This window comes from Bos indicus, chromosome 10 (assembly GCF_029378745.1).
Source record: "Bos indicus isolate NIAB-ARS_2022 breed Sahiwal x Tharparkar chromosome 10, NIAB-ARS_B.indTharparkar_mat_pri_1.0, whole genome shotgun sequence".
NCBI lineage: Eukaryota > Metazoa > Chordata > Mammalia > Artiodactyla > Bovidae > Bos > Bos indicus.
Genome location: NC_091769.1, coordinates 70,533,559 through 70,560,214, shown reverse-complemented (window position 1 = coordinate 70,560,214; position 26,656 = coordinate 70,533,559). Strand labels below are relative to the sequence as shown.

The window sequence follows — 26,656 nt, the reverse complement described above, 5'->3', positions numbered from 1 at the left end:
TGCAGCCAAAAAAACAGAATATACGATGCACAACATACAAAGACAAAGAAAAGGTGTCAGAATGTTGTCAATTGGTAAATGTAGATAAAGCATACACAGGTGTTCACTGTATTATACTTTCTAAGATTTTAGAGTTTTTAAAATAAAATACAAGGGTAATTTTTATTGTAATCATAGCTACAATAAATCAATCTCCACCACAAACTATGATCTTTTGACCCAATTTAAAATCTGTCCGTTTTACTGTTCTTTAACAAAGGTATTAAAAATTGCCCAGGACTTCAAGTCATGAAAAAGAGTCATACCTACCGGCAAGTGTGTTTCACTTGTTGAAACATCCCCAGAAACACCTGTAACAACAGGATCTGGCTTCTTTGCTTCTCTGTCACCTAGCATGACAGCAATGGTCTCAGCAAGAGCTTCATTTACAATATGCCTGATCATGTCTGAATTCACAGGAACCCCAGCATCGACAAAAAGCTGGAGCGCACCACTGCTTGTTCCTTCCACTAAAAAATGACAGAACTTTAGAATAAGTGTGAAAAAAACATGCTTGCATTCTAAGTCTTAATTCTTATAATTTTAGAGATGTGAACATATGTGTATGAGATGGTGTAACGAGGAATTAAATGAAAATACAAAATCTACTTATTATGCAAGACAATAAGATGGAAACTCACATAATGAACATTGTCTCTAGAGAAACTAAACAGGGGAAGAAAACATTCGAATGAAAACTTACTTATATGGCCTCTTCCCTACCACTACAAAATTTAGTGATTAAAAAGGATTTGCAGCCACTTTAAAGGTTTTCATCTGAAAAAAAAATCTACATTTCCAAGAGAAGGGGATCAGGAAAACCCTGTGATGGATCCTGACAAAACACAAGGGCGATAGGGAGATATTTAGAAAAATGGCAGCTTCTTCATGAAAATGAAGACAAACCTTACTTCCTTCTCTAGTTTCAGATATATCCATTACTAACACTACAGATAATCCTCCTCAAACTTTTAACATAGTTTAGGGGCTTGTCAGCAGCTCTATAGGTATATTAATTTTCCAAATGGGTTGTAATTTTCACTTGTATGAATATAGGATGTCAGTAAAACGTCCTAAAGAGACTTTATTAGGCTTAAAGTGACTATATCGCTAAAGCTCTGTGTGGAAAACATGTAAACAGTGATCAATACAACTTGATGGAAATATGACCTCTCAAAGAGTAATACTCCTTAATTAGTACAACTATGGCAGCATTTGCTGGATCATGGAAAAAGCAAGAGAGTTCCAGAAAAACATCCATTTCTGTTTTATTGACTATGCCAAAGCCTTTGACTGTGTGGATCACAATAAACTGTGGAAAATTCTGAAAGAGATGGGAATACCAGACCACCTGACCTGCCTCTTGAGAAACCTGTATGCAGGTCAGGAAGCAACAGTTAGAACTGGACATGGAACAAAAGAGTGGTTACAAATAGGAAAAGGAGTATGTCAAGGCTGTATATTGTCACCCTGCTTATTTAACTTATATGCAGAGTACTTCATGAGAAACGCTAGACTGGAAGAAGCACAAGCTGGAATCAAGATTGCCGGGAGAAATATCAATAACCTCAGATATGCAGATGACAGCATCCTTATGGCAGAAAGTGAAGAGGAACTAAAAAGCCTCTTGATGAAAGTGAAAGAGGAGAGTGAAAAAGTTGGCTTAAAGCTCAACATTCAGAAAACGAAGATTATGGCATCCGGTCCCATCACTTCATGGGAAATAGATGGGGAAACAGTGGAAACAGTGTCAGACTTTATTTTGGGGGGCTCCAAAATCACTGCAGATGGTGACTGCAGCCATGAAATTAAAAGACGCTTACTCCTTGGAAGGAAAGTTATGACCAACCTAGACAGCATATTCAAAAGCAGAGACATTACTTTGCCAACAAAGGTCCGTCTAGTCAAGGCTATGGTTTTTCCTGTGCTCATGTATGGATGTGAGAGTTGGACTGTGAAGAAGGCTGAGTGCCGAAGAATTGATGCTTTTGAACTGTGGTGTTGGAGAAGACTCTTGAGAGTCCCTTGGACTGCAAGGAGATGCAACCAGTCCATTCTGAAGGAGATCAGCCCTGGGATTTCTTTGGAAGGACTGATGCTAAAGCTGAAACTCCAGTACTTTGGCTACCTCATGCAAAGAGTTGACTCATTGGAAAAGACTCTGATACTGGGAGGGATTGGGGGCAGGAGGAAAAGGGGACGAGAGAGGATGAGATGGCTGGATGGCATCACTGACTCTATGGACATGAGGCTGGGTGAACTCCGGGAGTTGGTGATGGACAGGGAGGCCTGGTGTGCTGCGATTCATGGGGTTGCAAAGAGTCGGACACAACTGAGCAACTGAACTGAACTGAACTGATGGCAGCATTACTCAGAATTCCCTAAAAGGTAGGTAGAGATATCTTGGGATCACTTGTTGAGAGGTAAGTAATAACAATTTACTCTGGAGCTACCACAGCAAAGATCACCATAATCCCAAACCCAAATTCAAAAATATATGTCAATATGTTTCCTTTTTAGTTCCCATAATTCCATGTTTCAACATGATAAAAAATCAGAATATCTCTGTTATAAAACCTAAAAGCCCTACTCAAGCATAGGAAAACAAAAGTGAACATACATGCTTTTAAAGAAAACAGAACAGAATCTAAACACCCTCTACATGAGACCATCTTTCCTTAAGGCAACAAAGCCTGAATTAGTTCACTGAAACCGCCACCTGACCCATGTGATGGACTGCGAAGAGGACCGTTACTAGCCCTGCTTTGTGCTAGCAGGAGAGACTGCTGGAGAATGCAAACACTCCAAAATATGCCATCAGGACATTCTGACCTAGCAATGAGGAAAAAGTATCTGGCAGTTTGGATAATATTCCTTATAAACTGGATGAATCTTTGGAGATACTTGCTTGCTTTCCTGGACTGGTCTCCTTGTCTTGGGATTGCTGAATACCATCTCCACAACTAGAATCTTGACCAAAAGCTATGGGAGTCCAACTGCCTGTTTCTCCAAGGCATATTTCATGGTGCTTTGCCTTCTCTTTAGCTTCTAGTTCTTTTTTATTTCAGTTTCATTTTGACTGACATTTTCCATCTGTTGCTTTTTCAACAGATTTTGAAATATTCTTGGAGCAATTATTTGGATGAATTGGTTTTCGTTTTCTTTCGGATTTGTATTCCTAGATGTCTTCTTTCAAAAAAGTTTCTTCTAACACGACAAAATGACTTTATCACTAGGTGTCAGTCAAGAGTTAGGCTCTAAGGGAACTGATTACTGGCTAGATCTGTCTCTTTCCTTTCGACTCCCCCTCTTCTCCTCTTGGTCACCTCTATCTCCTTCTTCCGTCTTCCCTTCTCTATGTTACTCTGTGAACCTCTCTGACTGTTCCAGACCGTGGAGAGCACATAGGGAATTGATTACTAGCTACATTCCTCTCTCCCCTTTTGATTCCCCCTCTTCTCCTTCTGGTCACCTCTATCTCCCTCCTCCCTCTTCTCTTCTCCATGTAACTCTGTGAACCTCTCTGGGTGTCCCTCACTGTGGAGAATCTTTTTACCACTAACCTAGATGGTTTATCATCCATGTTGTATGGTTGGAGAAGCCTTGAGGCTACTGTAAGAATAAGACTGAAAGCCAGAGGCAAGAGGCTTAAATCCAAAACTTGAGAACACCAGAAAACTCCTGACTCTAGGGAACATTAATTGACAAGAGCTCATCCAAAAGCCTCCATACCTACACTGAAACCAACCTCCACCCAAGAGCCAACAAGTTTCAGAGCAAGACATACCAAGCTAATTCTCCAACAATGCAGGAACATAAGCCTGAGCATTGAAATATAGGTGGCCAAAAGTCACACCAAACCCATAGACACATTAAAACTCACTACTGGACACTTCCTTGCACTCCACAGAGAAGAGATCCAGCTCCACCCACCAGAACACCAATGCAAGCTTCCCTAACCAGGAAACCTTGACAAGCCACTTGTCCAACCAAACCCACAGGGAGGAACCTCCATAAAAAAGAGGAACCACAAACTTCCAGCATACAGAAAGGCCAATCTAATCAAGATGAAAAGGCAGAGAAATATTCAGCAGGTAAAGGAACATGATAAATGCCCACCAAACCAAACCAAAGAGGAGGAGATAGGGAGTCTACCTGAAAAAGAATTCAGAATAATGATAGTAAAAATGATCCAAAATCTTTAAAACAAAATGGAGTTACAGAAAAATAGCCTGGAGACAAGGATTGAAAAGACACAAGAAAGGTTTAACAAGGACCTAGAAGAAATAAAAAAGAGTCACTCAATAATGAATAATGCAATAACTGAGAACAAAAATATTCTGGAGGGAACCAACAGTAAAATAACTGAGGCAAAATAGGATAAGTGAGGCAGAAGATAGAATGGTAGAAATAAATGGATCAGAGAGGAAAAAAGAAAAACGAATTAAAAGAAATGAGGACAACCTCAGAGACCTCTGGGACAATATTAAACACCCCAACATTCAAATCATAGGAGCCCCAGAAGAAGACAAAAAGAAAGGCCATGAGAAAATACTTGAGGAGATAATAGTTGAAAACTTCCCTAAAATGGGGAAGGAAATAGCCACCCAAGTCCAAGAAACCCAGAGAGTCCCAAACAGTATAAACCCAAGGCGAAACACCCCAAGACACATATTAATCAAATTAATGAAGATCAAACACAAAGAACAAATATTAAAAGCAGCAAAGCAAAAACAAAAAATAACACACAAGGGGATTCCCATAAGGATTACAGCTGATCTTTCAATAGAAACTCTTCTGGCCAGAAGGGAATGGCAGGACATACTTAAAGTGATGAAAGAGAAAAACCTACAACCCAGATTACTGTACCCAGAAAGGATCTCATTCAAATATGAAGGAGAAATTAAAAGCTTTACAGACAAGCAAAGGCTCAGAGAATTCAGCACCACCAAACCAGTTCTTCAACAAATGCTAAAGGATCTTCTCTATACAGGAAACACAGAAAAGGTTTATAAACTAGAATCCCCCCCAAAAAGTAAATGGCAACGGGATCATGCTGCTGCTGCTGCTGCTGCTGCTAAGTCACTTTAGTCATGTCCAACTCTGTGTGACCCCATAGACGGCAACCCGCCAGGCTCCCCTGTCCCTGGGATTCTCCAGGCAAGAACACTGGAGTGGGTTGCCATTGCCTTCTCCTAATGGGATCATACTTATCAATAACTACCTTAAATGTAAATGGGTTGAATGCCCCAACCAAAAGACAAAGACTGGCTGAATGGATGCAAAAACAAGACCCCTCTATATGCTGTCTAAAAGTGACCCACCTCAAAAGAAGGGACACATACAGACTGATAGTGAAGGGCTGGAAAAAGATATTTCACGCAAACGGAGACCAAAAGAAAGCAGGAGTAGCAATACTCATATCAGATAAAATAGACTTTGAAATAAAGGCCGTGAAAAGAGACAAAGAAAGACACTACATAATGATCAAAGAATCAATCCAAGAAGATGATATAACAATTATAAATATATATGCACCCAACATAGGAGCACCACAATATGTAAGGCAAATGCTAACAAGTATGAAAGTGGAAATTAACAGTAACACAATAATAGTGGTAGACTTTAATACCCCACTCACACCTATGGATAGATCAACTAAACAGAAAATTAGCAAGGAAACACAAACTTTAAATGATACAATGGACCAGTTAGACCTAATTGATATCTATAGGACATTTCACCCCAAAACAACAAATTTCACCTTTTTCTCAAGTGCACACAGAACCTTCTCCAGGATAGATCACATCCTGGGCCATAAATCTAGCCTTGGTAAATTCAAAAAAATTGAAATTATTTCAAGTATCTTTTCTGATCACAATGTGAAAAGATCAGATGTCAACTACAGGAAAAAAACTATATTAAAAATACAAACATATGGAGGCTAAACAACATGCTTCTGAATAACTACCAAATCACAGAAGAAATTTTAAAAAATCAAAATATGCACAGAAACAAATGAAAATGAAAACACAACAACCCAAAATCTATAGGATTCAGTAAAAACAGTGCTAAGGGGAAGGTTCATAGCAATATAAGCTTATCCTATGAAACAAGAGAAAAATCAAATAAATAACCTAACTTTATACTTAAAGCAACTAGAAAAAGAAGAAATGAAGAAGCCCAGGGTTAGTAGAAGGAAAGAAATCATAAAAAGTAGGGCAGAAATAAATGAAAAAGAAACAAAGGAGACCACAGCAAAAATCAACAAAGCTAAAAGCTGGTTCTTTGAGAAGGTAAATAAAATAGACAAACCATTAGCCAGTATCATCAAAATAAAAAAAAAAAAGAAGAATCAAATCAACAAAATTAGAAATGAAAATGGAGAAATCACAACAAACACAGAAATACAAAGGATCATAAGAGACTACTATCAGCAACTATATGTCAACAAAATGGACAACTTGGAAGAAATGGGCAAATTCTTAGAAAAGTATAACTTTCCAAAACTGAACCAGGAAGAAATAGAATATCCCATCATAAGCATGGAAATTGAAACTGTAATCAGAAATCTTCCAGCAAACAAAAGCCCAGGACTAGATGGCTACACAGCTGAATTGTACCAAAAATTTAGAGAAGAGCTAACACCTATCCTACTCAAACTCTTCCAGAAAATTGCAGAGGAAGATAAACTTCCAAACTCATTCTATGAGGCCACCATCACCCTAATACCAAAACCAGACAAAGATGCCACAAAAAAAGAAAACTACAGGCCAATATCATTGATGAACATAGATGCAAAAATCCTTAACAAAATTCTAGCAAACAGAATCCAACAACATATTAAAAAGATCATACATCATGACCAAGTGGGCTTTATCCCAGGGATGCAAGGATTCTTCAATATTCACAAATCAATCAATGTGATACACCACATTAACAAATTGAAAGATAAAAACCATATAATTATCTCAATAGATGCAGAGAAGGCCTTTGACAAAATTCAACATCCACTTATGATAAAAACCCTCCAGAAAGCAGACAGAGAAGGAACATACCTCAACATAATAAAAGCCATATATGACAAACCCACAGCAAACATTATCCTCAATGATGAAATATTGAAAGCATTTCCCCTAAAGTCAGGAACAAGATAAGGATGCCCACTCTCACCACTATTATTCAACATAGTTTTGGAAGTTTTAGCCACAGCAATCAAAGCAGGAAAAGAAATAAAAGGAATTCAGATTGGAAAAGAAGTAAAACTCTCACTGTTTGCAGATGACATGATCCTCTACACAGAAAACCCTAAAGACTCCACCAGAAAATTACTAGAGCTAATCAATGAATATAGTAAAGTTGTAGGCTATAAAGTTAACACACAAATTTCCCTTACATTCCTATACACTAACAATGAGAAAACAGAGAAATTAAGGAAACAATTCCATTCACCATTGCAATGAAAAGAATAAAATACTTAGGAATAAATCTACCTAAAGAAACAAAAGACCTATATACAGAAAACTATAAAACACTGATGAAAGAAATCAAGATGACACAAACAGATGGAGAAATATACCATGTTCATGGATCAGAACAATCTTTATAGTGAAAATGAGTATATTACCCAAAACAATCTATAGATTCAATGCAATCCCTATCAAGCTACCAATGGTATTTTTCACAGAAGTAGAACAAATAATTTCACAATTTGTATGGAAATACAAAAACCTTGAATAGCCAAAGCAATCTTGAGAAAGACAAATGAAACTGCAGGAATCAACCTGCCTGACTTCAGACTATACTACAAAGCTACAGTCATCAAGACAGTATGGTACTGGCACAAAGACAGAAATATAGATCCATGGAACAAAACAGAAAGCCCAGAGATAAATCCATGCACCTATGGACACCTTATCTTTGACAAAGGAGGCAAGAATATACAATGGAGAAAATACAATCTCTTTAACAAGTGGTGCTATGGAAACTGGTCAACCACTTGTAAAAGAATAAAACTAGAACATTTTCTAACACCATACACAAAAATAAACAAAATGGATGAAAGATCTAAATGTAAGACCAGAAATTATAAAATTCCTAGAGGTAAACATAGGCAAAACACTCTCTGACATAAATCACAGCAGGATCCTCTATGAACCACCTCCCAGAGTAATGGAAATAAAAGCAAAAACAAACAAATCAGAGCTAATTAAACTTAAAAGCTTTTGCACATCAAAGGAAACTGTAAGCTAGGTGAAAAGACAGCCTTCAGAATGGGAGAAAATAATAGCAAATGAAGCAACTGACAAACAACTAATCTCAAAAATATATAAGAAACTCCTGCAGCTCTATTCCAGAAAAATAAACAACCCAATCAAAAAAGGGGCCAAAGAACTAAACAGACATTTCTCCAAAGAAGACATACAGATGGCTAACAAATACATGAAAAGATGCTCAACATCACTTATTATCAGAGAAATGCAAATCAAAACCACAATGGGGTACCATCTCACGCTGGTCAGAGTGGCTGCCATCAAAAAGTCTACAAACAATAAATGCTGAAGAGGGTGTGGAGATAAGGGAACCTTCTTACACTGTTGGTGGGAATGCAAACTAGTACAGCCACTATGGAGAACGGTGTGGAGATTCCTTAAAAAACTGGAAATTGAACTGCCATATGACCCAGCAATCCCACTGTTGGGCATACACACCGAGGAAACCAGAATTGAAAGAGACACGTGTACCCCAATGTTCATCGCAGCACTGTTTACAATAGCCAGGACATGGAAGCAACCTAGATGTTCATCAGCAGACAAATGGAGAAGAAAGCTGTGGTACATTTACACAATGGAATATTCAGTTTAGTTCAGTTCAGTCGCTCAGTCGTGTCCGACTCTTTGCGACCCCATGAATCGCAGCACGCCGGGCCTCCCTGTCCATCACCAACTTCCAGAGTTCACTACTCAGCTATTAAAAAGACTGCATTTGAATCAGTTCTAGTGAGGTGGATGAAACTGAAGCCTATTACACAGAGTGAAGTAAGTCAGAAAGAAAACCACCAATACAGTATACTAATGCATATATATGGAATTTAGAAAGATGGTAACAATGACCCTATATGCGAGACAGTAAAAGAGACACAGATATAAAAAACAGAGTTTTGGACTCTGTGGGAGAAATCGAGGGTGGGATGACTTGAGAGAATAGCATTGAAACATGTATATTATCATATGTGAAACAGATTGCCAGTCCAGGTTCAATGCATGAGACAGGGTGCTTAGGGCTGGAACACTGGGATGACCCTTAGGAATGGATGAAGAGGGAGGTGGGAGGAGGGTTCAGGATGGGGAACACACATACACCCATGGCTGATTCATGTCAATGTACAGCAAAAGCCACTATAATACTGTAAAGTAATTAGCCTCCAATTAAAATAAATATATTACTTTTTTTTAAAGTTAGGATCTAAATGAGAAAAACCCTTATTTATAAGTAATTTAAAACCTAGTGAGTGAGACAGATATACAAACCAATCATAATACAATTTGATAGTTACTATAACAAAGATACACATACACAAAGTGCTACAGGAAATAACAGAGAGATTTAGGGGAAGGGGACAGAGGCTGGTAGAATAATCTGAATGCTACAGTATGGAATAAGAACGTAAGGGAGAAATAACTTCCTCTGCAGAGAACTGAGAGGTCATACTGAAAAGAAAAGGACTTTTATCTTTTGTCAACTAAGGACTACATGATTTCTAGAATACATAAATTTGCAATGACCTGAAGGTTTTGTCTTTTAATAACAGAAAAAGCTAAAAGATTCCACTTTACCTACCAATGTCAGAAGTCAATGGCTCACTGGCCTCACTGACTGAGACACTGACATTAGCTGTGGCCTGCTGCTGGATTGGAAGGAGCCCAGAGATCATTCTTGACATTATTTCTTGTTCTACCCTGAGGGAAAAAGTTAAGAATTCCTAAATTTAGTTGAAATATATAAATGGTTAGAAATATCACCCTTAAAAATAACTGGTACCCACAGACACAAAAATTTACATGTGAAAGTAGTCATCCTGAAAGCTGAACCTGGAAAAGAAGAAAAAACTCAAAAATATCTCCTAGCAAAACACATCAAATCTCTGTGTTAAAGATAGTTTATCAAATTAAAATCTTTCTGATCAGTCTAATGAAAAGTTTAAAAGACCTCATAAATTCAAAATAAGGTTAGGTCAATGACTACCTGGCATATCATGCACCTAAAATGTTGGGTTCCCTACTCTGAAAGCATGTATAAAACCCCAACAAGATCAAAGCTAGAAAAGATCAGCTACACTCTCTTCAAAGGAGTAAATATATATACTGCAACACAGGCAGTTTTCCCCTAAAAAGGGAAAAAACTTATTTTCAAGGTCATTATTAGGAAGGGAAAGTAGGAGAGTAAAAGGAAAGGAAACACAATGGGAGATTGTTTCTGTATATTTCTTTAGAGATGCTAACAGGCTTCTTAATTATTATTATTGTTATACAAGTAACAGATGTTCATTGTAGAAAAATCAGAGAAAACATAAAAGCTAAAAAAAAAAAAAAAAGAGCTCACTCACAATCTCAGATTCAGGAATAAACAAAGTTAATTAACAATTTGGTATTATTTTTCAATATTTTTCCCATGCACATTCATTTTTGAGTGAGCTCTTCTAAACTATGGTTGCATCCCTGGTATCCTCCTTCATTTATGCACCAGTATGTTATTAATATCTTTCTATATCATTAAATATTCTTTTAAACCCAATCTTGCTAACTGTATTAACAGTCAATTGTATAGTTTATTCCATAACTTCTTTAAGGCTTCTCACAGGTAAAAGTAAGTATAAAAATAGAGTTCATGAGTTTATATACATAATATATACATAATAAAACAGTGCCTTGTTTGCAGTTAGCACTACAATACAAATGATAAGTATTCTATGGCCTACTGGTAGAACTAATTATTTCCTTAGGATAAATTTCTGGAAACTAACCACTGGATCAAAGAACGTGAACATTTTTAATGCTCTTTTGTCACTCAACAATAGCCTCTTTTGCCATAATAGACAGCCTATGTACAAATATTCAAGAACAGAAATAATACCTCCAACAGTTAGTTAAACCCTCGGCATCACATCAGATAGTGTCCAGTGACTAGTACAGCAAAGAAAAAAATTAATAAACAAAAAGAAACAAGGAAGATATTCAACCAAAACTTAATACATTCTATCTATACTTGCTACTACAATTCTGTTCAGCCCACCAACACTATAAACTCACCACTGAATTAAGCTATTTTCCAATGTTTCTTTTCTGTGAATTACTTTATCCAAAATATCAGTAGTGGGCTGAGAAGTAGAAGCAACTGGCGGAAATGGAGGGCCATTATATTTTGTAGAAACAGCTTTAACACTTCTATTAAACTCCAGAATTGGTTCAGAGTATTCTGAAATTTCATCACATTTTTCTTCTTCCTGGTAATAATTAAAAAAAGAACTATTATATTCAAGTAACTGTTCAACACTTACTGAATGACAAGTATAGGTGGGGAACGTAAATAGTTGAATTAACCAACACTTCTAAATTAATAAATATCATTTTCTAATTTGGTGGTATCACTATCATACATACATTTGTCATATAAAGTACATTGAAGAAACTCTAATTATACAATTATTTTGTCTTTTAAAACCCAATATTCATTTTAAATAGTCAAAAACAAACTAGAGAACTTGGTTATTCCTGCATAAAACATTACCAACATTTCCCCCTATATATTTATTAATTTATTATAATAGTAAAACTGATACTTCCAAATATTGCTGTTACTCTTATGGAACATATAGTGTAGGACAAAGGAACCTGGTGTGCTATGAGACCCATGGGGTCTCAAAGAGTTGGACATGACTTCGCAACTGAACAGCAAAAATGCAGTTAGGTTATTTTACACATTAATTGTGCCATCACATCAGGATCCAGTGTTATTTCCGGAATTTTTAAACTTTCTGTTATGAAAAATATAAGGAATGATGCTAAAGCTGAAACTCCAGTACTTTGGCCACCTCACGCGAAGAGTTGACTCATTGGAAAAGACTCTGATGCTGGGAGGGATTGGGGGCAGGAGGAGAAGGGGACGACAGAGGATAAGATGGCTGGATGGCATCACTGACTCGATGGACGCGAGTCTCAGTGAACTCCGGGAGTTGGTGATGGACAGGGAGGCCTGGCGTGCTGCGATTCATGGGGTCGCAAAGAGTCGGACACAACTGAGCGACTGATCTGATCTGATCTGATACACATTTAAAGCTAAAAAAATAGCACTATATATAAATGACAAGAATCCCACCTACCTGTTCCCCCACTTTAAAATTACCAACTCATGACCAGCTCTATGTCATCTATACTTCCCCCATCCACTTTCCCCTTCACATATCATTTTGAAGTAAATCACAGATATCATATCATTTTATCTGTAAATAATCCAGTATGTACCTCAAAAAAAGTTAAGGATCTTTAAAAAGTGTAACTCAATAATATTCTCCTATTGAAAAATGAATTCCACAGCTATTAAGTGGCAGAGCAAGGGTAGACACACTCCTCTTTGAAGTCCAAATTCTTTGCTATTTCTATAATGTTTCTTTCATTTGTACATTGAACAGCTGTCTAAAGTCACTTCTACACATTAGGAACATAGATAAATAATATTCTTGCCTTCAAGACATTCATGTGGAGCTCACAAGAGAAAACATACCAGTGAGCAAGTAACTAATATATTACATATCTCTTAATATTTAAAATAAGGTTTTATTTTATTATAAACAAAGCTAGTCTTAGTTCTGAAAGTCTAAGAAACACGAACAAATGTCTTCTTGAAAGTCTACTGACACATCATTATTCAAATAGTCTCTATGTTCTATTTCTCCCATCCTTTATATAGGTTGGTACAAAAAGTAATTGTGGTTTCAGGGCCTGAATTTTACATCATTCTAATTAGGCTCAAACACATCTTTACTAATCAAAATAGAAACCCTTATAATCAATACATTTTTGCCAATAAGTTGGTTTATTTCTCTAGCATATTCAAAAAACTCTAGGAAAGCATTTTCTGCCTCCTGCTGGTTGTAGAAGCATTTTCCCTGCAAAACGTTGTCTAGATGCTTGAAGAAGTGGTTGTTGGTTGAGGAGAGGTCAGGTGAATACGGCAGATGAGGCAAAACTTCATAGACCAATTCATTCAATTTTTGAAGCATTGGTTGTATGATGTGTGGTCAGGTGTTGTGGAGAAGAACTGGGCCCATTCTGTTGACTAATGCTGGTTGCAGGCATTGAAGTTTTTGGTGTCTTCTCATCAATTTGCTGAGGATACTTCTCAGACGTACTGGTTTTGCCAGGATTCAGAGAGCTATAATGGATCAAACCAGCAGCAGATCACCCAACAGTGACCATGACACTTTTTTTGGTGCAAGTTTGGCTTTGCAAAGTGCTTTGGAACTTCTTCTCAGTCTAACCACTGAGATGGTTGTTGCTGGTGGTATAAAATCCAATTTTCGTCATACATCACAATCTGATCAATAAAACAGTTCACTGTTGCATAGAATAAGAGAAGGGAACACTTCAAAATGATGAATTTTTTTCCTTTGTAGGCAGCTCACAAAACAACCACTTATCAAGCCTTTTCACCTTTCCAATTTGCTTCAAATGCCAAATGACCATAGAATGGTCGACATTGAGTTCTTGGGCAACTTCTCATGTAGTTGTAAGAGGGTCAGCTTTGATGACTACTCTCAATTAGTTGTCAACTTCCATTGGCTGCCCACTACACTCCTCCTCTTCAAGGCTCTCATCTCTTTTACAAAACTTCTTGAACCACCACTGCCCTTTATATTCATTAGCAGTTCCATTGCACTTTACATTCATTACCATTCATTCAGTTAAGTTCAGTTCAGTCGCTCAGTTGTGTCCGACTCTTTGCAACCCCAAGAATTGCAGCACACCAGGCCTCCCTGTCCATCATCAACTCCTGGAGTTCATTAGCAGGGGCCAAATGCATTGCTGATGTTGTGAGTTGTCTCCACTGCTTCATAACCAATTTTGAACTTGAATAAGAAAATCACTCAAATTTGCTTTTTGTCTAACATCATTTCAATAGTCTAAAATACATATAAAGAGCAAGTAATAATTCATTAACAAAAAACATAAAGCAAGAAATGTGCATTAAAATGATGTATAACATAACCACATTTAAGAATGCATTCCAATATCAAGTGGCAAAGTTTAACAATGCAAAACCACAATTAGTTTTGTGCCAATCTAATATTTTACTTCCTCCTAATTTTTCTCTCTTTGTATTTAACCATTTCTATCATTTCTATAACTCTTCCTGCTATATGGGCTCTTCTCTTGGATCTCAGACCCCTCCCAACTTTTTTCCTCAATATGAACTAAGCAGTAACTTTGTCAATAATCTAGAAATTAAAACAGACAAATGTAACAGAAGAAGGAACAGACTGGAGAGAAGGAAACCAAAGGGAATAAAAAAGAAAAAGGAAGTAGGAAGCAAGAGAGATGAGACGCAGGCGGGAAACAACTAACAATCAAGTTCCATGGAGGCAGCTAGGTGATAAAGCTTTCCTGATGGCTCAGCGGGTAGAGAATCTGCCTGCAATGCAGGAGACACAGAGATGCAGCTTCAATCCCTGGGTCAGGAAGATTCCCTGGAAGAGGAAATGGCAACCCACTCCAGTATTCTAGCCGGGAAAATTCCATGGAGAGGAGCCTGGTGGGCTTCAGTTCATGAGGGTCTCAAAGAGTCGGACACGACTGAGCAACAAAGCATAAACACTGTACTATAGAAAAACAACCTTATAATTTTTAAAGATATTCAACTGCAAAGTAAAAGGAAGCTTCTCAAAGCACTATAACATAATACTGATGGTCAAAAGATACTCAACCATCATAAAAAAGGCAAGAACGTCATCACCTCTCACCACTCCTTTTCAACACTGCACTAAGAAGTCCCTGCTAATGTAATCTGACAAGAAAAGTAAAGTAAAGGTATACAGATTGGGAAGAAATAAAACTACCTTTATTTGCAGATGACATGATTATATATGTAGAAAATCTAAAAAGAAACAACAAAAAGACTCCTGTTTTTAAATAGCAATTATGGTAAGGTTGTAGGAATCAAGGTTAACATATACAAGTCTATCACTTTCCTATATAACAACAATGAACAAGTAGAATTTGACATTAAAAATGCAATACCATTTACATTAGCATGCTCCCTTAAAATGAAATACTTAGGTATAAAACCTACAAAACATGTACAAGATCTATGAAGTGAACTCGCTCAGTTGTGACCAACTCTTTACGACCCTGTGAACTGTAGCCTGCCAGGCTTCTCTGTCCATGGGATTCTCCAGGCAAGAATACTGGAGTGGGTTACCATTTCCTTCTCCAGGGGATCTTCCCAACCCAGGGATTGAACCCAGGTCTCCCACATTGGAGGCAGACGCTTTAACCTCTGAGCCACCAGGGAAGCCCCTTAAGATCTATGAGGAAAACTATATAATTTAAATGAATGAAATAAAAAACTAAGTGGAGAAATATTTCATGTTCATAGAGAGGAAGACTAAATAACATTAAGATGTCAGTTCTTCCCAAATTGATCTACAGAGTCGATGTAATTCCAAGAAAAATCTCAACAAGTTATTTTGGAGATGTCAACAAACTTACTCTAAGAGTTATATGGAGAAGCAGAAGACCCTGAATAGCTAATATGATATTGAAGGTGAAGAATAAAGTTGGAGGACTGACAACACCTAACTTCAAGACTTACTATAAAGCAACAATAATCAAGGCAGTTGTTTTATCTGGCAAAAGAGCAGACAAATCAATGGAACAGAACAAAGGACCCAGAAATAGATCCACATAAATACAGTCAACTATTTTATGGCAAAGAAGTGAAGTCAATACAATGGAGCAAAGACAGTCATTTCAACAAATGGCGCTGGAACAACTGGACATTCACAGGCAAAAAAATAAATTTAGACACTGAGCTTACACCCTTCACAAAAATTAACTCAGAATGGATTATAGGCCTAAAATTAAAATGCAAAACTATAAAACTAGAGATAACCTAGTTGACTGTGGGTATGGCAATGACTTTTTAGTTCAGTTCAGTTCAGTCGCTCAGTCGTGTCCGACTCTTTGCGACCCCATGAACCACAGCACGCCAGGCCTCCCTGTCCACCACCAACTCCCAGAGTTTACCCAAACTCATGTCCATTGAGTTGGTGATGCCATCCAACCATCTCATCCTCTGTCGTCCCCTTCTCCTCCTGCCTTCGATCTTTCCCAGCATCAGGGTCTTTTCAAATGAGTCAGCTCTTTACATCAGGTGACTTTTTAGATATAAGACCAAAGGGACAACCCATGAAAAAACTAACTGATAAGCTGGACTTCATTCAAATTAAACATTTTTGCTCTGTTGAAAAGAATGTCAAGAAAATTAGAAAATAAGCTACAGACTAGGAGAAAATATTTGCAAAAGACACATCTGATAAAGACTGTTAACCAAAATATACCAAAAAACTCTTAAAACTCAATAATAAGAGAACAACCCAAACTTTAAATTGGGCCAAAGACCTTCGGACAGCTCATTGAAGATGTATAGATGGCAAACAAGCATTTGAAAAGATGCTCCACATCATATGCCATCAGGGAAATGCAAATTAAAACACAATAATATATCATTACATACCTGTTAGAATAGACAAAATCTGGAATACAGACAATACCATATGCTGGCAAGGATATGAAAAAGCAGGAACTATCATTCATTGTCGATGAGAATGCAAAATGGTACAGCAAGGATGACAAGACAGTTTAGTGGTTTCTCACAAATGGAAAGATACTTTTACCATATAAGCCAGCAATTGTGCTCCTCGATAACTACCCAAAGGAGTTAAAAACTTACGTCACAGATACTTATGGCAGCTTTATTCATAATTGACAAAACTTGTAAACAATCAAAATGTCCTTTAGTAAGTGAATGGCTAAACTGTGATCCATTTAGACAATGGAATATTACTTAGTGCTAAAAAGAAATGAGTTTTCAAGCCATGAAAAGATATGGAGGAAACTTAAGTAAATATTACTGAGAGAAAGAAGCCAATCTGAGAAAGCTGCATACTATATGATTCCAAGGATATGACATTCTGGAAAAAACAAAAGTATAAAGACAGTAAGAGTATCAATGGATGCTAGGGACAGGGGTGGGTAAGGGGAAGGATAAATAGAACACAGAGGACCTGGGGGCAGAGAAAATACTCTGTATAACAGTATAACAATGAATACATTTTTCCAAATCCATAGAATGTACAACATAAGGTCACCTACATACTTTGAATATGATGTGTCAGTGTAGATACATCAACTTTAACAAATTAAAATTGTTAGGATATATTGATAATGGGGGAGGCTATGCATGTGTGGATGTAGGGAACATACAGATAATTTTTGTACATCTCTCTCATTTTGCTGTGATCCAAAACTGCTCTTAAAAAAAAAAAGTCTCAGGGGAATCCCCTGGCAGTTCATATGTTGCATGGTGCAGCAAAAAAAAAAAAAATTAAGTTTAAAAAAAAATAAGATAATCAAGTCACATGAAAAAATACTAGAAAAATAAATTGACAGGATTGCTAAGCTTTGTTACCTGTACAATATCAATTACTTCATCAAAGTTCATTCCTGGAAACTTCATCTCTTCTTCATCTGCCTTCGTAAATTCTGGAGCCTAAGAAAGCATTTTCAGAAAGTTTTTGTTGCAAATTATACCTAATTTACTGTAATACCACCCACAGCATAAGCTTATAATTACATGCTTCTATTTTTTATGTTGATATCCTGCTCAGAAACGATGTAATTAGTAAATGAAATCCAAGCTAGTCTTCAAGTCATTAAGTTATCATTTCAACAGCTATAAAAAATTAAGTATCAGTTTTTCTATCAAGGACTCCATCAACAAAGCAACTTAAGTCAACTGATCAAGTTAATTATTGCGATTTTTCTCCTAAAGAAAAATGTTTACATGGATATATAAGTTTACACATACACAAACTCACAAAAAGATAAAGAATCAAATAATTTATAAGAAAATAAAGAAAACAATTATTTTACAAATTTAGCCTCCAGGCCTCACAATATATAACCTAGTTATCAAAAACCACAATAGACAATTCCTTAGGAGCACAATGACTAATAGTCTAAAAAGTTATTATTTGAAATTATATATGTTTTCATAAACTTCTAGTTAAAAAAAATACTGATGAAAAATTAAATTAGGCACAAATGGCATTCGGGGTCATTCTATTTTCACTATTTTTGATTGTGAAAAATTGATGTTCCTCCTCTCCTTAAAACGATATGCTCAGGCCCGACAACCAACCCGCTGTCCAGAGAGCCGGCCGCAGCCTAGAAACTCCGAGAGAGACCAGCAGGGACTCGTTGCCAGACGGGGCCCATCCTAGGACGCAGTTTCTCCGCTCAGTCACCTCTCGAGGACGTCCCTGGGCGAGGTACGACGGGGGCGAGGGGGGGTTGGGGGAGGGGAAAGGGAAGGATTCTTGACAACCCCACCCACGGGGCAGCGGAATGCACTCCCATCCGAGAGGGACCGCAGGCCAACGTCAGGCGGCGCGACCCCCCGCCCCGTGAAATAACTCGCCATCTTCCTCATCCCTGTCACCACTCCTTGGGTGTGCCAGGAGAAACCCCATTTGTGACCGTGACCCCGACCCCGACCCCGACCCCGGACGACTCTTTCCTCAAAAACAATGTTCAACAATGGGACAAATAAAGACCTTCACGCTAGAAAAAAAAAAAAAAAAAAACCTATATGCTTAATAACTAAATTTGCTTAGAACAGATGAAACCCAAGGAAAAGTTACAGTGCTAGTCCTAATTCTGTCATTCAATCACAAGCAGCAAATAAATATTACTAGAGAGAAATGCACATTTTTGCATCATGTCAATAGTTTGATGACAAAGCAACATCCCAAAACATGAATTCTAATTGTCATTATAAAATTCACATTCAGGAAAACTAATATAATTCCCATTTAAATCAAGATTCTTCTCCAAAGAGACAGAAATTATTTCCTCACGTATGAGTCTTACAGCTTAAGTTGCCAAAAAGTTACACTAAGGATGATCACTTTCAAAATGTTGATAAATGTAAAGGTCTTAATCAAACTCTTTTTTCCAAGTTCATAAGCAATTTCAAATTTGTTTTGAATCTTTTCCTTAAAACCTAAATAATTAAAATATATTATAATGGAAGACTTTGCACAGAATATCAGTTAAAGTCTATAATCAGATTATTCAAAGATATATGATACATTCCTAAGTAATACCTGTATCCAGGTTCTCAGAGGAGGAGAAGATGCTTCTTTGGGACTAGAAGGAGACAGACCGACCTCAGCACTACCATCAGAGATGCTGTCAATGTCTACATTGGGTAGTACCTAAAACAGAATACAACATCCAGCTTTCAGTTCATCACTTTGACTCAAATATCTGTGAATCTAGGTATCAATAACATATTTAACTTTTTATTGCAAAGTCAATGGATAACAAATTTAAATTATGAAAGCATATTTTACAAAAACTGGAAAATAAAAGGGAAACACAAAGAATCCTACTTAAGACAACTTCATTTTTACTATCCCCCTTATCTTTTTATTATCCACTATGCATAGCTAAAATCTAAAACTGTTTCATTCCAGATTTTCCATTGTAATCAGGTCATAAATGCCTTACTATACTACCATATAGACTTCATAATTATATTTTAAATGATTGTACATATGCCTTTATTATTTTATCATTTCCTGTTGGTAAATGTTCAGGATATTCCTTATATACTCACTATTTGATAGATAGAAATATATCACTCCAAAAAATTTCATATATATGTAAGGGTTGTTTTACCTGACTTTGAATTATTTCATTATGATATACAGTCAGACATAAGAGTAACTTCTTGAGCCAAAAAGCATAATTATTTAAGATTCTTGGTAATGGCTACTGAAATGCAATCCAAAAGAGATCTATTTCCATCATCAAAACCATAATCAGTCACCCAACTTTCACTGAAATCAGATAACAGAAGTATTTCGGCAAGAACAATTTTAAAATGGAGATATATTATTGTTATCTTAATTTGCATTACCATGGTAACTAGCAAGATTTAAATTATTCAATTTGATATCTTATAAACTCTTTTTATTCTATAGTCTTACATTCTTTGAATTTGAATTTCTTCATGTTTTCTTACTAATTTATGGAGGTTTTTATATTTAAAAATAAACCTATCATATTCCTTTCATATGTGCTCACTGTATGTCACTTCCCTTTTTATTTAGAAGTTTTTTACATATATAAGTTTTAAATTTTATAGAATCAAGTCTGTTTTCGATCATATCTAAGTTTCCTCCTCTCATATCCAGACTTAGCTTCAGTTTTGATAAGGACCGCATGCACTTATCTTCTAATTCTTGTTCTTATATTTTGTAGCTATACTTTAGCCTATTGCCTATTTGGAACTCATTTGCTACATACAGTAAAAATTTAGAGTCTAAAACTGATCCATTTCCGCACTGCTAACCAATTATAACATACGTCATTTCTTTTAAGAGAATCCTATTTCCCATTGACTAATGAAGTATCTATTACACACTACATTCTTTTTAAAAACTAAGAATATTTCTTAAATGGGACCAGTATCAAAACACTAAACTCTTTGTTCTTTCAAATATCAAAATGATCCTAAAGTTCAAGTTAAAAAAAAAAATTAATGGCTTTTATTTTTAAAATACAATTTCACTTAAATCATACATTAACTTAGGAAGAATTGACAACCTGAATATTTAAAATTCACATACAAGTTCTCTCCCCATTAATTCAAGTCCTCATATATGTTTGTGTAAAGGTTAAAGTTTAATTATATAAACACATTAAGCCTTTTTAAAAATTAATTATAACATACTGTTCAATTATTCCCTTTGGAATATCATGAAGTCACCAGGATATGAGTCACTGGCTTAAAAAAGGTAGCTTAAACCATGCAGAACAAGGATAGTGATATCACATAAATATCATAGTTTTAAAGAATGAAAGATCCATCAGGAAAGCAAAGTCTTCATGAAGCAATACAACAGATTTTAAGCATTGAAGTTATGCCAACAGTTTTATTTCTTAAACTTTTCTGGTCATACACACTGCATACCTGTACAGAAAGCTGAGGAGGATCCCTTTTTTCTGACTTCATTTCTACAACTGCTATGTTAGGTTTCTTTACTCCAGGTTCTATTTTTCGAGATGATGGTGGAATTGAAGTTGTCACTGTTACAGGGTGTGGCTTATTTACAATTACCCCAGCAGGTGGCATGGAATCACTATTACTTTGGGTTTGTCCTAAAAAATGCAGGGGAGAAAAGGAGTCAACCATTTTTCAGAAATAAAGAGAAAATTCTAATAAATTACCTAGATCTTTATGGTTAAATTCTCATATGAAAGGAAAGCACGACCTTTCCTTTCCCTCTGCAATCATCTTTCCCTCTGTCATCACTATTGTCATGATCCTCACCATGTCAGCCTTTCCCCAGTGACCAACATTTACTAGGCATTCATATGTACTAAACACTTCACATTCACCATCTAAATTACCACTTCATGGGAAATAGATGGGGAACAGTGGAAACAGTGTCAGACTTTATTTTTCTGGGCTCCAAAATCACTGCAGATGGTGACTGCAGCCATGAAATTAAAAGATGCTTACTCTTTGGAAGGAAAGTTATGACCAACCTAGATAGCATATTCAAAAGCAGAGACATTACTTTGCCAACAAAGGTTCGTCTAGTCAAGGCTATGGTTTTTCCAGTGGTCATGTATGGATGTGAGAGTTGGACTGTGAAGAAGGCTGAGCACCGAAGAATTGATGCTTTTGAACTGTGGTGTTGGAGAAGACTCTTGAGAGTCCCTTGGACTGCAAAGAGATCCAACCAGTCCATTCTGAAGGAGATCAGCCCTGGGATTTCTTTGGAAGGAATGATGCTAAAGCTGAAATTCCAGTACTTTGGCCACCTCATGCGAAGAGTTGACTCATTGGAAAAGACTCTGATGCTGGGAGAGATTGGGGGCAGGAGGAGAAGGGGACGACAGAGGATGAGATGGCTGGATGGCATCACTGACTCAATGGACATGAGTCTGAGTGAACTCCGGGAGTTGGTGATGGACAGGGGGGCCTGGCGTGCTGCGATTCATGGGGTCACAAAGAGTCGGACATGACTGAGCAACTGATCTGATCTGATCTGATGAAGTGTTAATATTATCCACACTTTACAGTTGAGGACAATAGATGTTTAGAAACATAATTTGCTGAAGGTCATAATAGTTTGTAAGAGGCGAAGGCAAGACTGAAATATACTGCATTATGTTGCATTATTTTTATTCTCAAATTTTCATAGAGCAAAAATGGACAGAAATAAAACCAACAACAAAATGCTAGTGCCTGACTACCAGTACATATCATGTAGGCCTACTATTTGGTAACTATCATAGCCAATCAAAATTTTTGTTACCTTTCACTTCAAAATTTCCATTTGTTTCCTATATTTCAAAGTAAAGAGGGAGCAGTGCTCTCACTAAAAGCACAGACTCTAAAAATCACATGGCCTGGGTCTGAATCTAACTAATCTATCTACTCCACTCTAACTATGTGGCCTCTGAGAAATCTGTAAACTCTTCTGTGCCCCAGTTCCTTCATTTATAAAAACTGGTACATTACCATGTGTTTTATAGGGTAGATTAAATAAGCTAATTTATATAAAGTACTTAGATCTATACCTGGTACACAGTAAGGACTTTATAAGTATTGCTTATTATTTTAGTAGAAGACATGGTTGAACAGACTGCTACCAAGTTGATATGTCATTAACCCATAATATCAAAAATAAAAAATTCTCTAATGGTGAAAAATATTCATATTATATATATAAATATTCACAATAATTCATCAAAATTAAGCATTTCAATGACATTAAAAGAAAAAATAGCTAACTAGATTTGAAGAGCTGCTGCTGCTAAGTTGCTTCAGTTGTGTCTGACTCTGCAACCCCATAGATGGCAGCCCACCAGGCTCCCCCGTCCCTGGGATTCTCCAGGCAAGAACACTGGAGTGGGTTGCCATTTCCTTCTCCAATGCATGAAAGTGAAAAGTGAAAGTGAAGTCACTCAGTAGTGTCCGACTCTTAGTGACCCCATGGACTGCAGCCCACCAGGCTCCTCCATCCATGGGATTTTCCAGGCAAGAGTACTGGAGTGGATTGCCATTGCCTTCTCCGTTTGAAGAGCTAGGGTGATATCAAAAATTATTTATTCAACTTTTACAATGATGGGTCAGAGAGAACTCAAATAAGTTAATAACAAACTCTTAGCTTAAAACACACAGCTACATACTTTTTATTTATCATAGCTTAATCCAAAAGTACATAAAAGGTAATTCAATGTATTTCTCCTAAGATACGATGATATTAAACCAATCAAAATCCTTAAATTCTTTAATTATTATGAATGTTTATGACATGTCTAGCTTCCCTGGTAGCTCTCCTGCAATGCAGGAGACCCCAGTTCCATTTCTGGGTCAGGAAGATCTGCTGGAGAAGGGATAGGCTACCCACTCCAGTATTCTTGGGCTTCCCTGGTGGCTGAGCTGATAAAGAATCTGCCTGCAATGTGGGAGACCTGGGTTTGATCCCTGGGTTGGGAAGAGTCCCCTGGAGAAGGGAGCGGCTACCCACTCCAACAGTATTCTGGCCTGGAGAATTCCATGGACTGTATAGACCATGGGGTCACAAAGAGTTGGACACAACTGAGCAACTTTCACTACTTTCATGACATGTCTAAACATTATTTTAATTTCATCTACAGCGATATACTATAAAATACTGTAAGAATGTTTCCTGTGAGTGAAAATATAGCATCATTTCAGACACTGCTACTAGACAAAGTAAAACATACCCCGAAGCCCTATTCACAAATATAAGCAACACATAAAGGAAAAGTACATGACTACTGTGTCAGTACCATTTTGTAAGTTATGTTATTGCCGAATAGAATTTTAAAATTTATGCCATATATTTTGTTGGGTCTTACCTAAAAGTACTGCCATAGGAATCAGATGACCTTCCAGTGTACCTGAAAAAGTAGGCATTTCCCGGCTTGGGCTGAACAAATACTGCTGATCACCAGGAGACAGTGTAGTAATAGAATGTTGCAACTTAGAATCCACCTTTGTAGGTTTCCTGGCAGAAAAATCTGTTTGTGTTCTTATAGACTTTACTTTAGTGCCTATAATAATCATCAATGGCAGATATTTAAAAATATTGTTTGAACATCTACAAATATAGCAACTCTTCTTCACAGAAAGATCTCACTCTATGTAACAAGGTTACAAGACCCCAAAATACAAGTAACATATATATCAAGGAGTGACAAACTTTTTCTTAAGTGGCCAGATAGGATATATTTTAGCCTCCTGGCCCATGTGGTCTCAGTGGCAACATCTCAATTCTGCTATTGTAGCATGAAAGCACTCATAGACAAATACATAAATGAATGTGTCCCTACGTTCCAACAGAGTTTATGTATAAAAACAGGCATGTAGCCTGCAGGTTGTGGTTTTTCAATCTCTGAATAGATGCAACAACCTGTGCAAATAATATGATAGAAAAGATACAATGACTACAGGAATTCCCTATTAAGACTCTGGGCTTCCAATGCAGGAAACCTGGTTCAATCCCTGGTCAGGGAACTAAGATCCCACATGCTGCATAGTGCAACCAAAAAATAAAGACAAAAAGTTAAAAAAAAAGAAAAAGCAAAGAAATGATATAATGACTACAAAAAAGTGTTGATTACGATTTGAAAGAATATTCAGCATGTATTACTTAACTCATTTACATTTTTTCCAATAGGTGTAAAAAAGTTAAAGTTCAGTTTTGGAATTGAAAATTTTTTTCATCCTCTCATTATTCTGAATAACCAGACTTTATCCTTGGAAATAATGTAAAGATAATCAAATTCTATACTTATTAAAACCTTGCAAAAGTTAAGTAAAAGTGTAAAAGAAAAGAAACTAAAATCTTTTCTAAATTGATACCTGACATTACTACATTTTTAGTTTTAATATATGAGTAGTTTTATAAATCTGGACTTGTAAATATAGTTTTATGATCCCAGGAAGAAAAATTTTAGTACTACACCTATAATTTTTTTATCGCCTTCTCAAATATTCATTCATTCAACTGAATGAATGTTTTTCTTACAAGTTTATTTAAAATATATTCTCTCAGCATTTAAAATGTGTTTGCCATCATTCTAGACAAAGGGAATACAAGTATTGAATAAACCAACTGTACTCATGTAGCTTATAACTTCTTAAGGAAAAAAATTGATAAAAAATACAACATCAGAGGGTGAAAACTGCTATGAAGAGCAATATGCAGAGGAGGGGAATAGAGAGGGTTAGGTGATGATATTTTGGATGAGATGGTCAACATAGACCTCTGAGCTAACAGCTAAGAACAGAGATTGAAAGAACTCAGAGTGAGCCATGCAAGGGCCTATGGGAAAAGCTCTCCAGGCAGGGGAAATAACAGGTACCAAGGCCCAAACAGGAGGCTGTGTCATAGGTTCTCAATCACTTTATCATTAAGAGTTAATTCATACAGTGATTTTTGGATTTGAAAGTATTTTAAAACCTTGGGTCATTGTTTGCAAAAGTTTCCAAATCACAAATATAAGTTAATAGAAAGCTCTAATAAATCAAGGAAACATTAGGGTAAATATCATCCACAAAGCCTACTAAAATAAAATCTATAAGATTTCTAGATAAACTGACACCCTATATGATCAATTAACTTTTGTAAAGGAAAGGAAAAATAAAGCAACCACCAACTCACAAGATAGGATCAGAAAGGAAAATGAATTGGGTTTCCACAAGTTACGGCATATTATCAAAGTGGCTTACAGACCGCTAAAGCACAAGCTGAGAAACTTCAAAATGTAACCAAAGTCAACAGACTCAATACTTAACTAAGAGCTATATTTAAATATACTAGTGAAATGGTATGTGTGAATCAAAACATATAGTGATAAATAAAGATATTTTTATTTGTATATAAACATGATAAAAAAATTTTCACTTCTGCTACTTAAGGATCTTTGAGAACAAACCGAACTTTAAAAGTGCTCATACGCACTTTTATGATAATGTACAGCATACGGCTCATCTTTTTGTCCATAAAGAACATGATAGACCAAGATCTGCAAGAATAGTCTACGTTCCCTATATTATAATTGAAATTGCTTTAAGAGTCATCATCTCATAAATTTTATCATGTTTATCTGAAGATACCATCTAATACTACTTTTCCCCCCAATATTTCAAATCTGGTCTATTTTCTCCTACATTCCTGAAAGGAAATATTTCCATCCCTAAGCATGATATAATTTGAATGTATTAA

General features: G+C 36.4%; 1 protein-coding gene across 19 annotated transcripts in view; it reads right to left on the bottom strand.

Moving 5' to 3' along the window:
* The window catches only part of KIAA0586 (KIAA0586 ortholog), a 166,106-nt gene that overhangs the window by 108,563 nt on the left and 30,887 nt on the right, over positions 1–26,656 (bottom strand). For all 19 annotated transcript variants that reach the window (XR_011568932.1, XR_002181628.2, XR_011568930.1 and 16 more), the window contains 7 exons: positions 24,285–24,479; positions 21,358–21,545; positions 19,484–19,594; positions 17,785–17,865; positions 11,349–11,542; positions 9,880–9,998; positions 310–509 (listed from right to left, as the gene is read on the bottom strand). Coding sequence is in view for 15 of the 19 variants with exons in the window: in XM_070797669.1 (XP_070653770.1) it covers positions 310–509; positions 9,880–9,998; positions 11,349–11,542; positions 17,785–17,865; positions 19,484–19,594; positions 21,358–21,545; positions 24,285–24,479 (1,088 nt within the window). In the remaining 4 variants the exon portion in view is untranslated. The remainder of the gene's footprint in view (positions 1–309; positions 510–9,879; positions 9,999–11,348; positions 11,543–17,784; positions 17,866–19,483; positions 19,595–21,357; positions 21,546–24,284; positions 24,480–26,656) is intronic.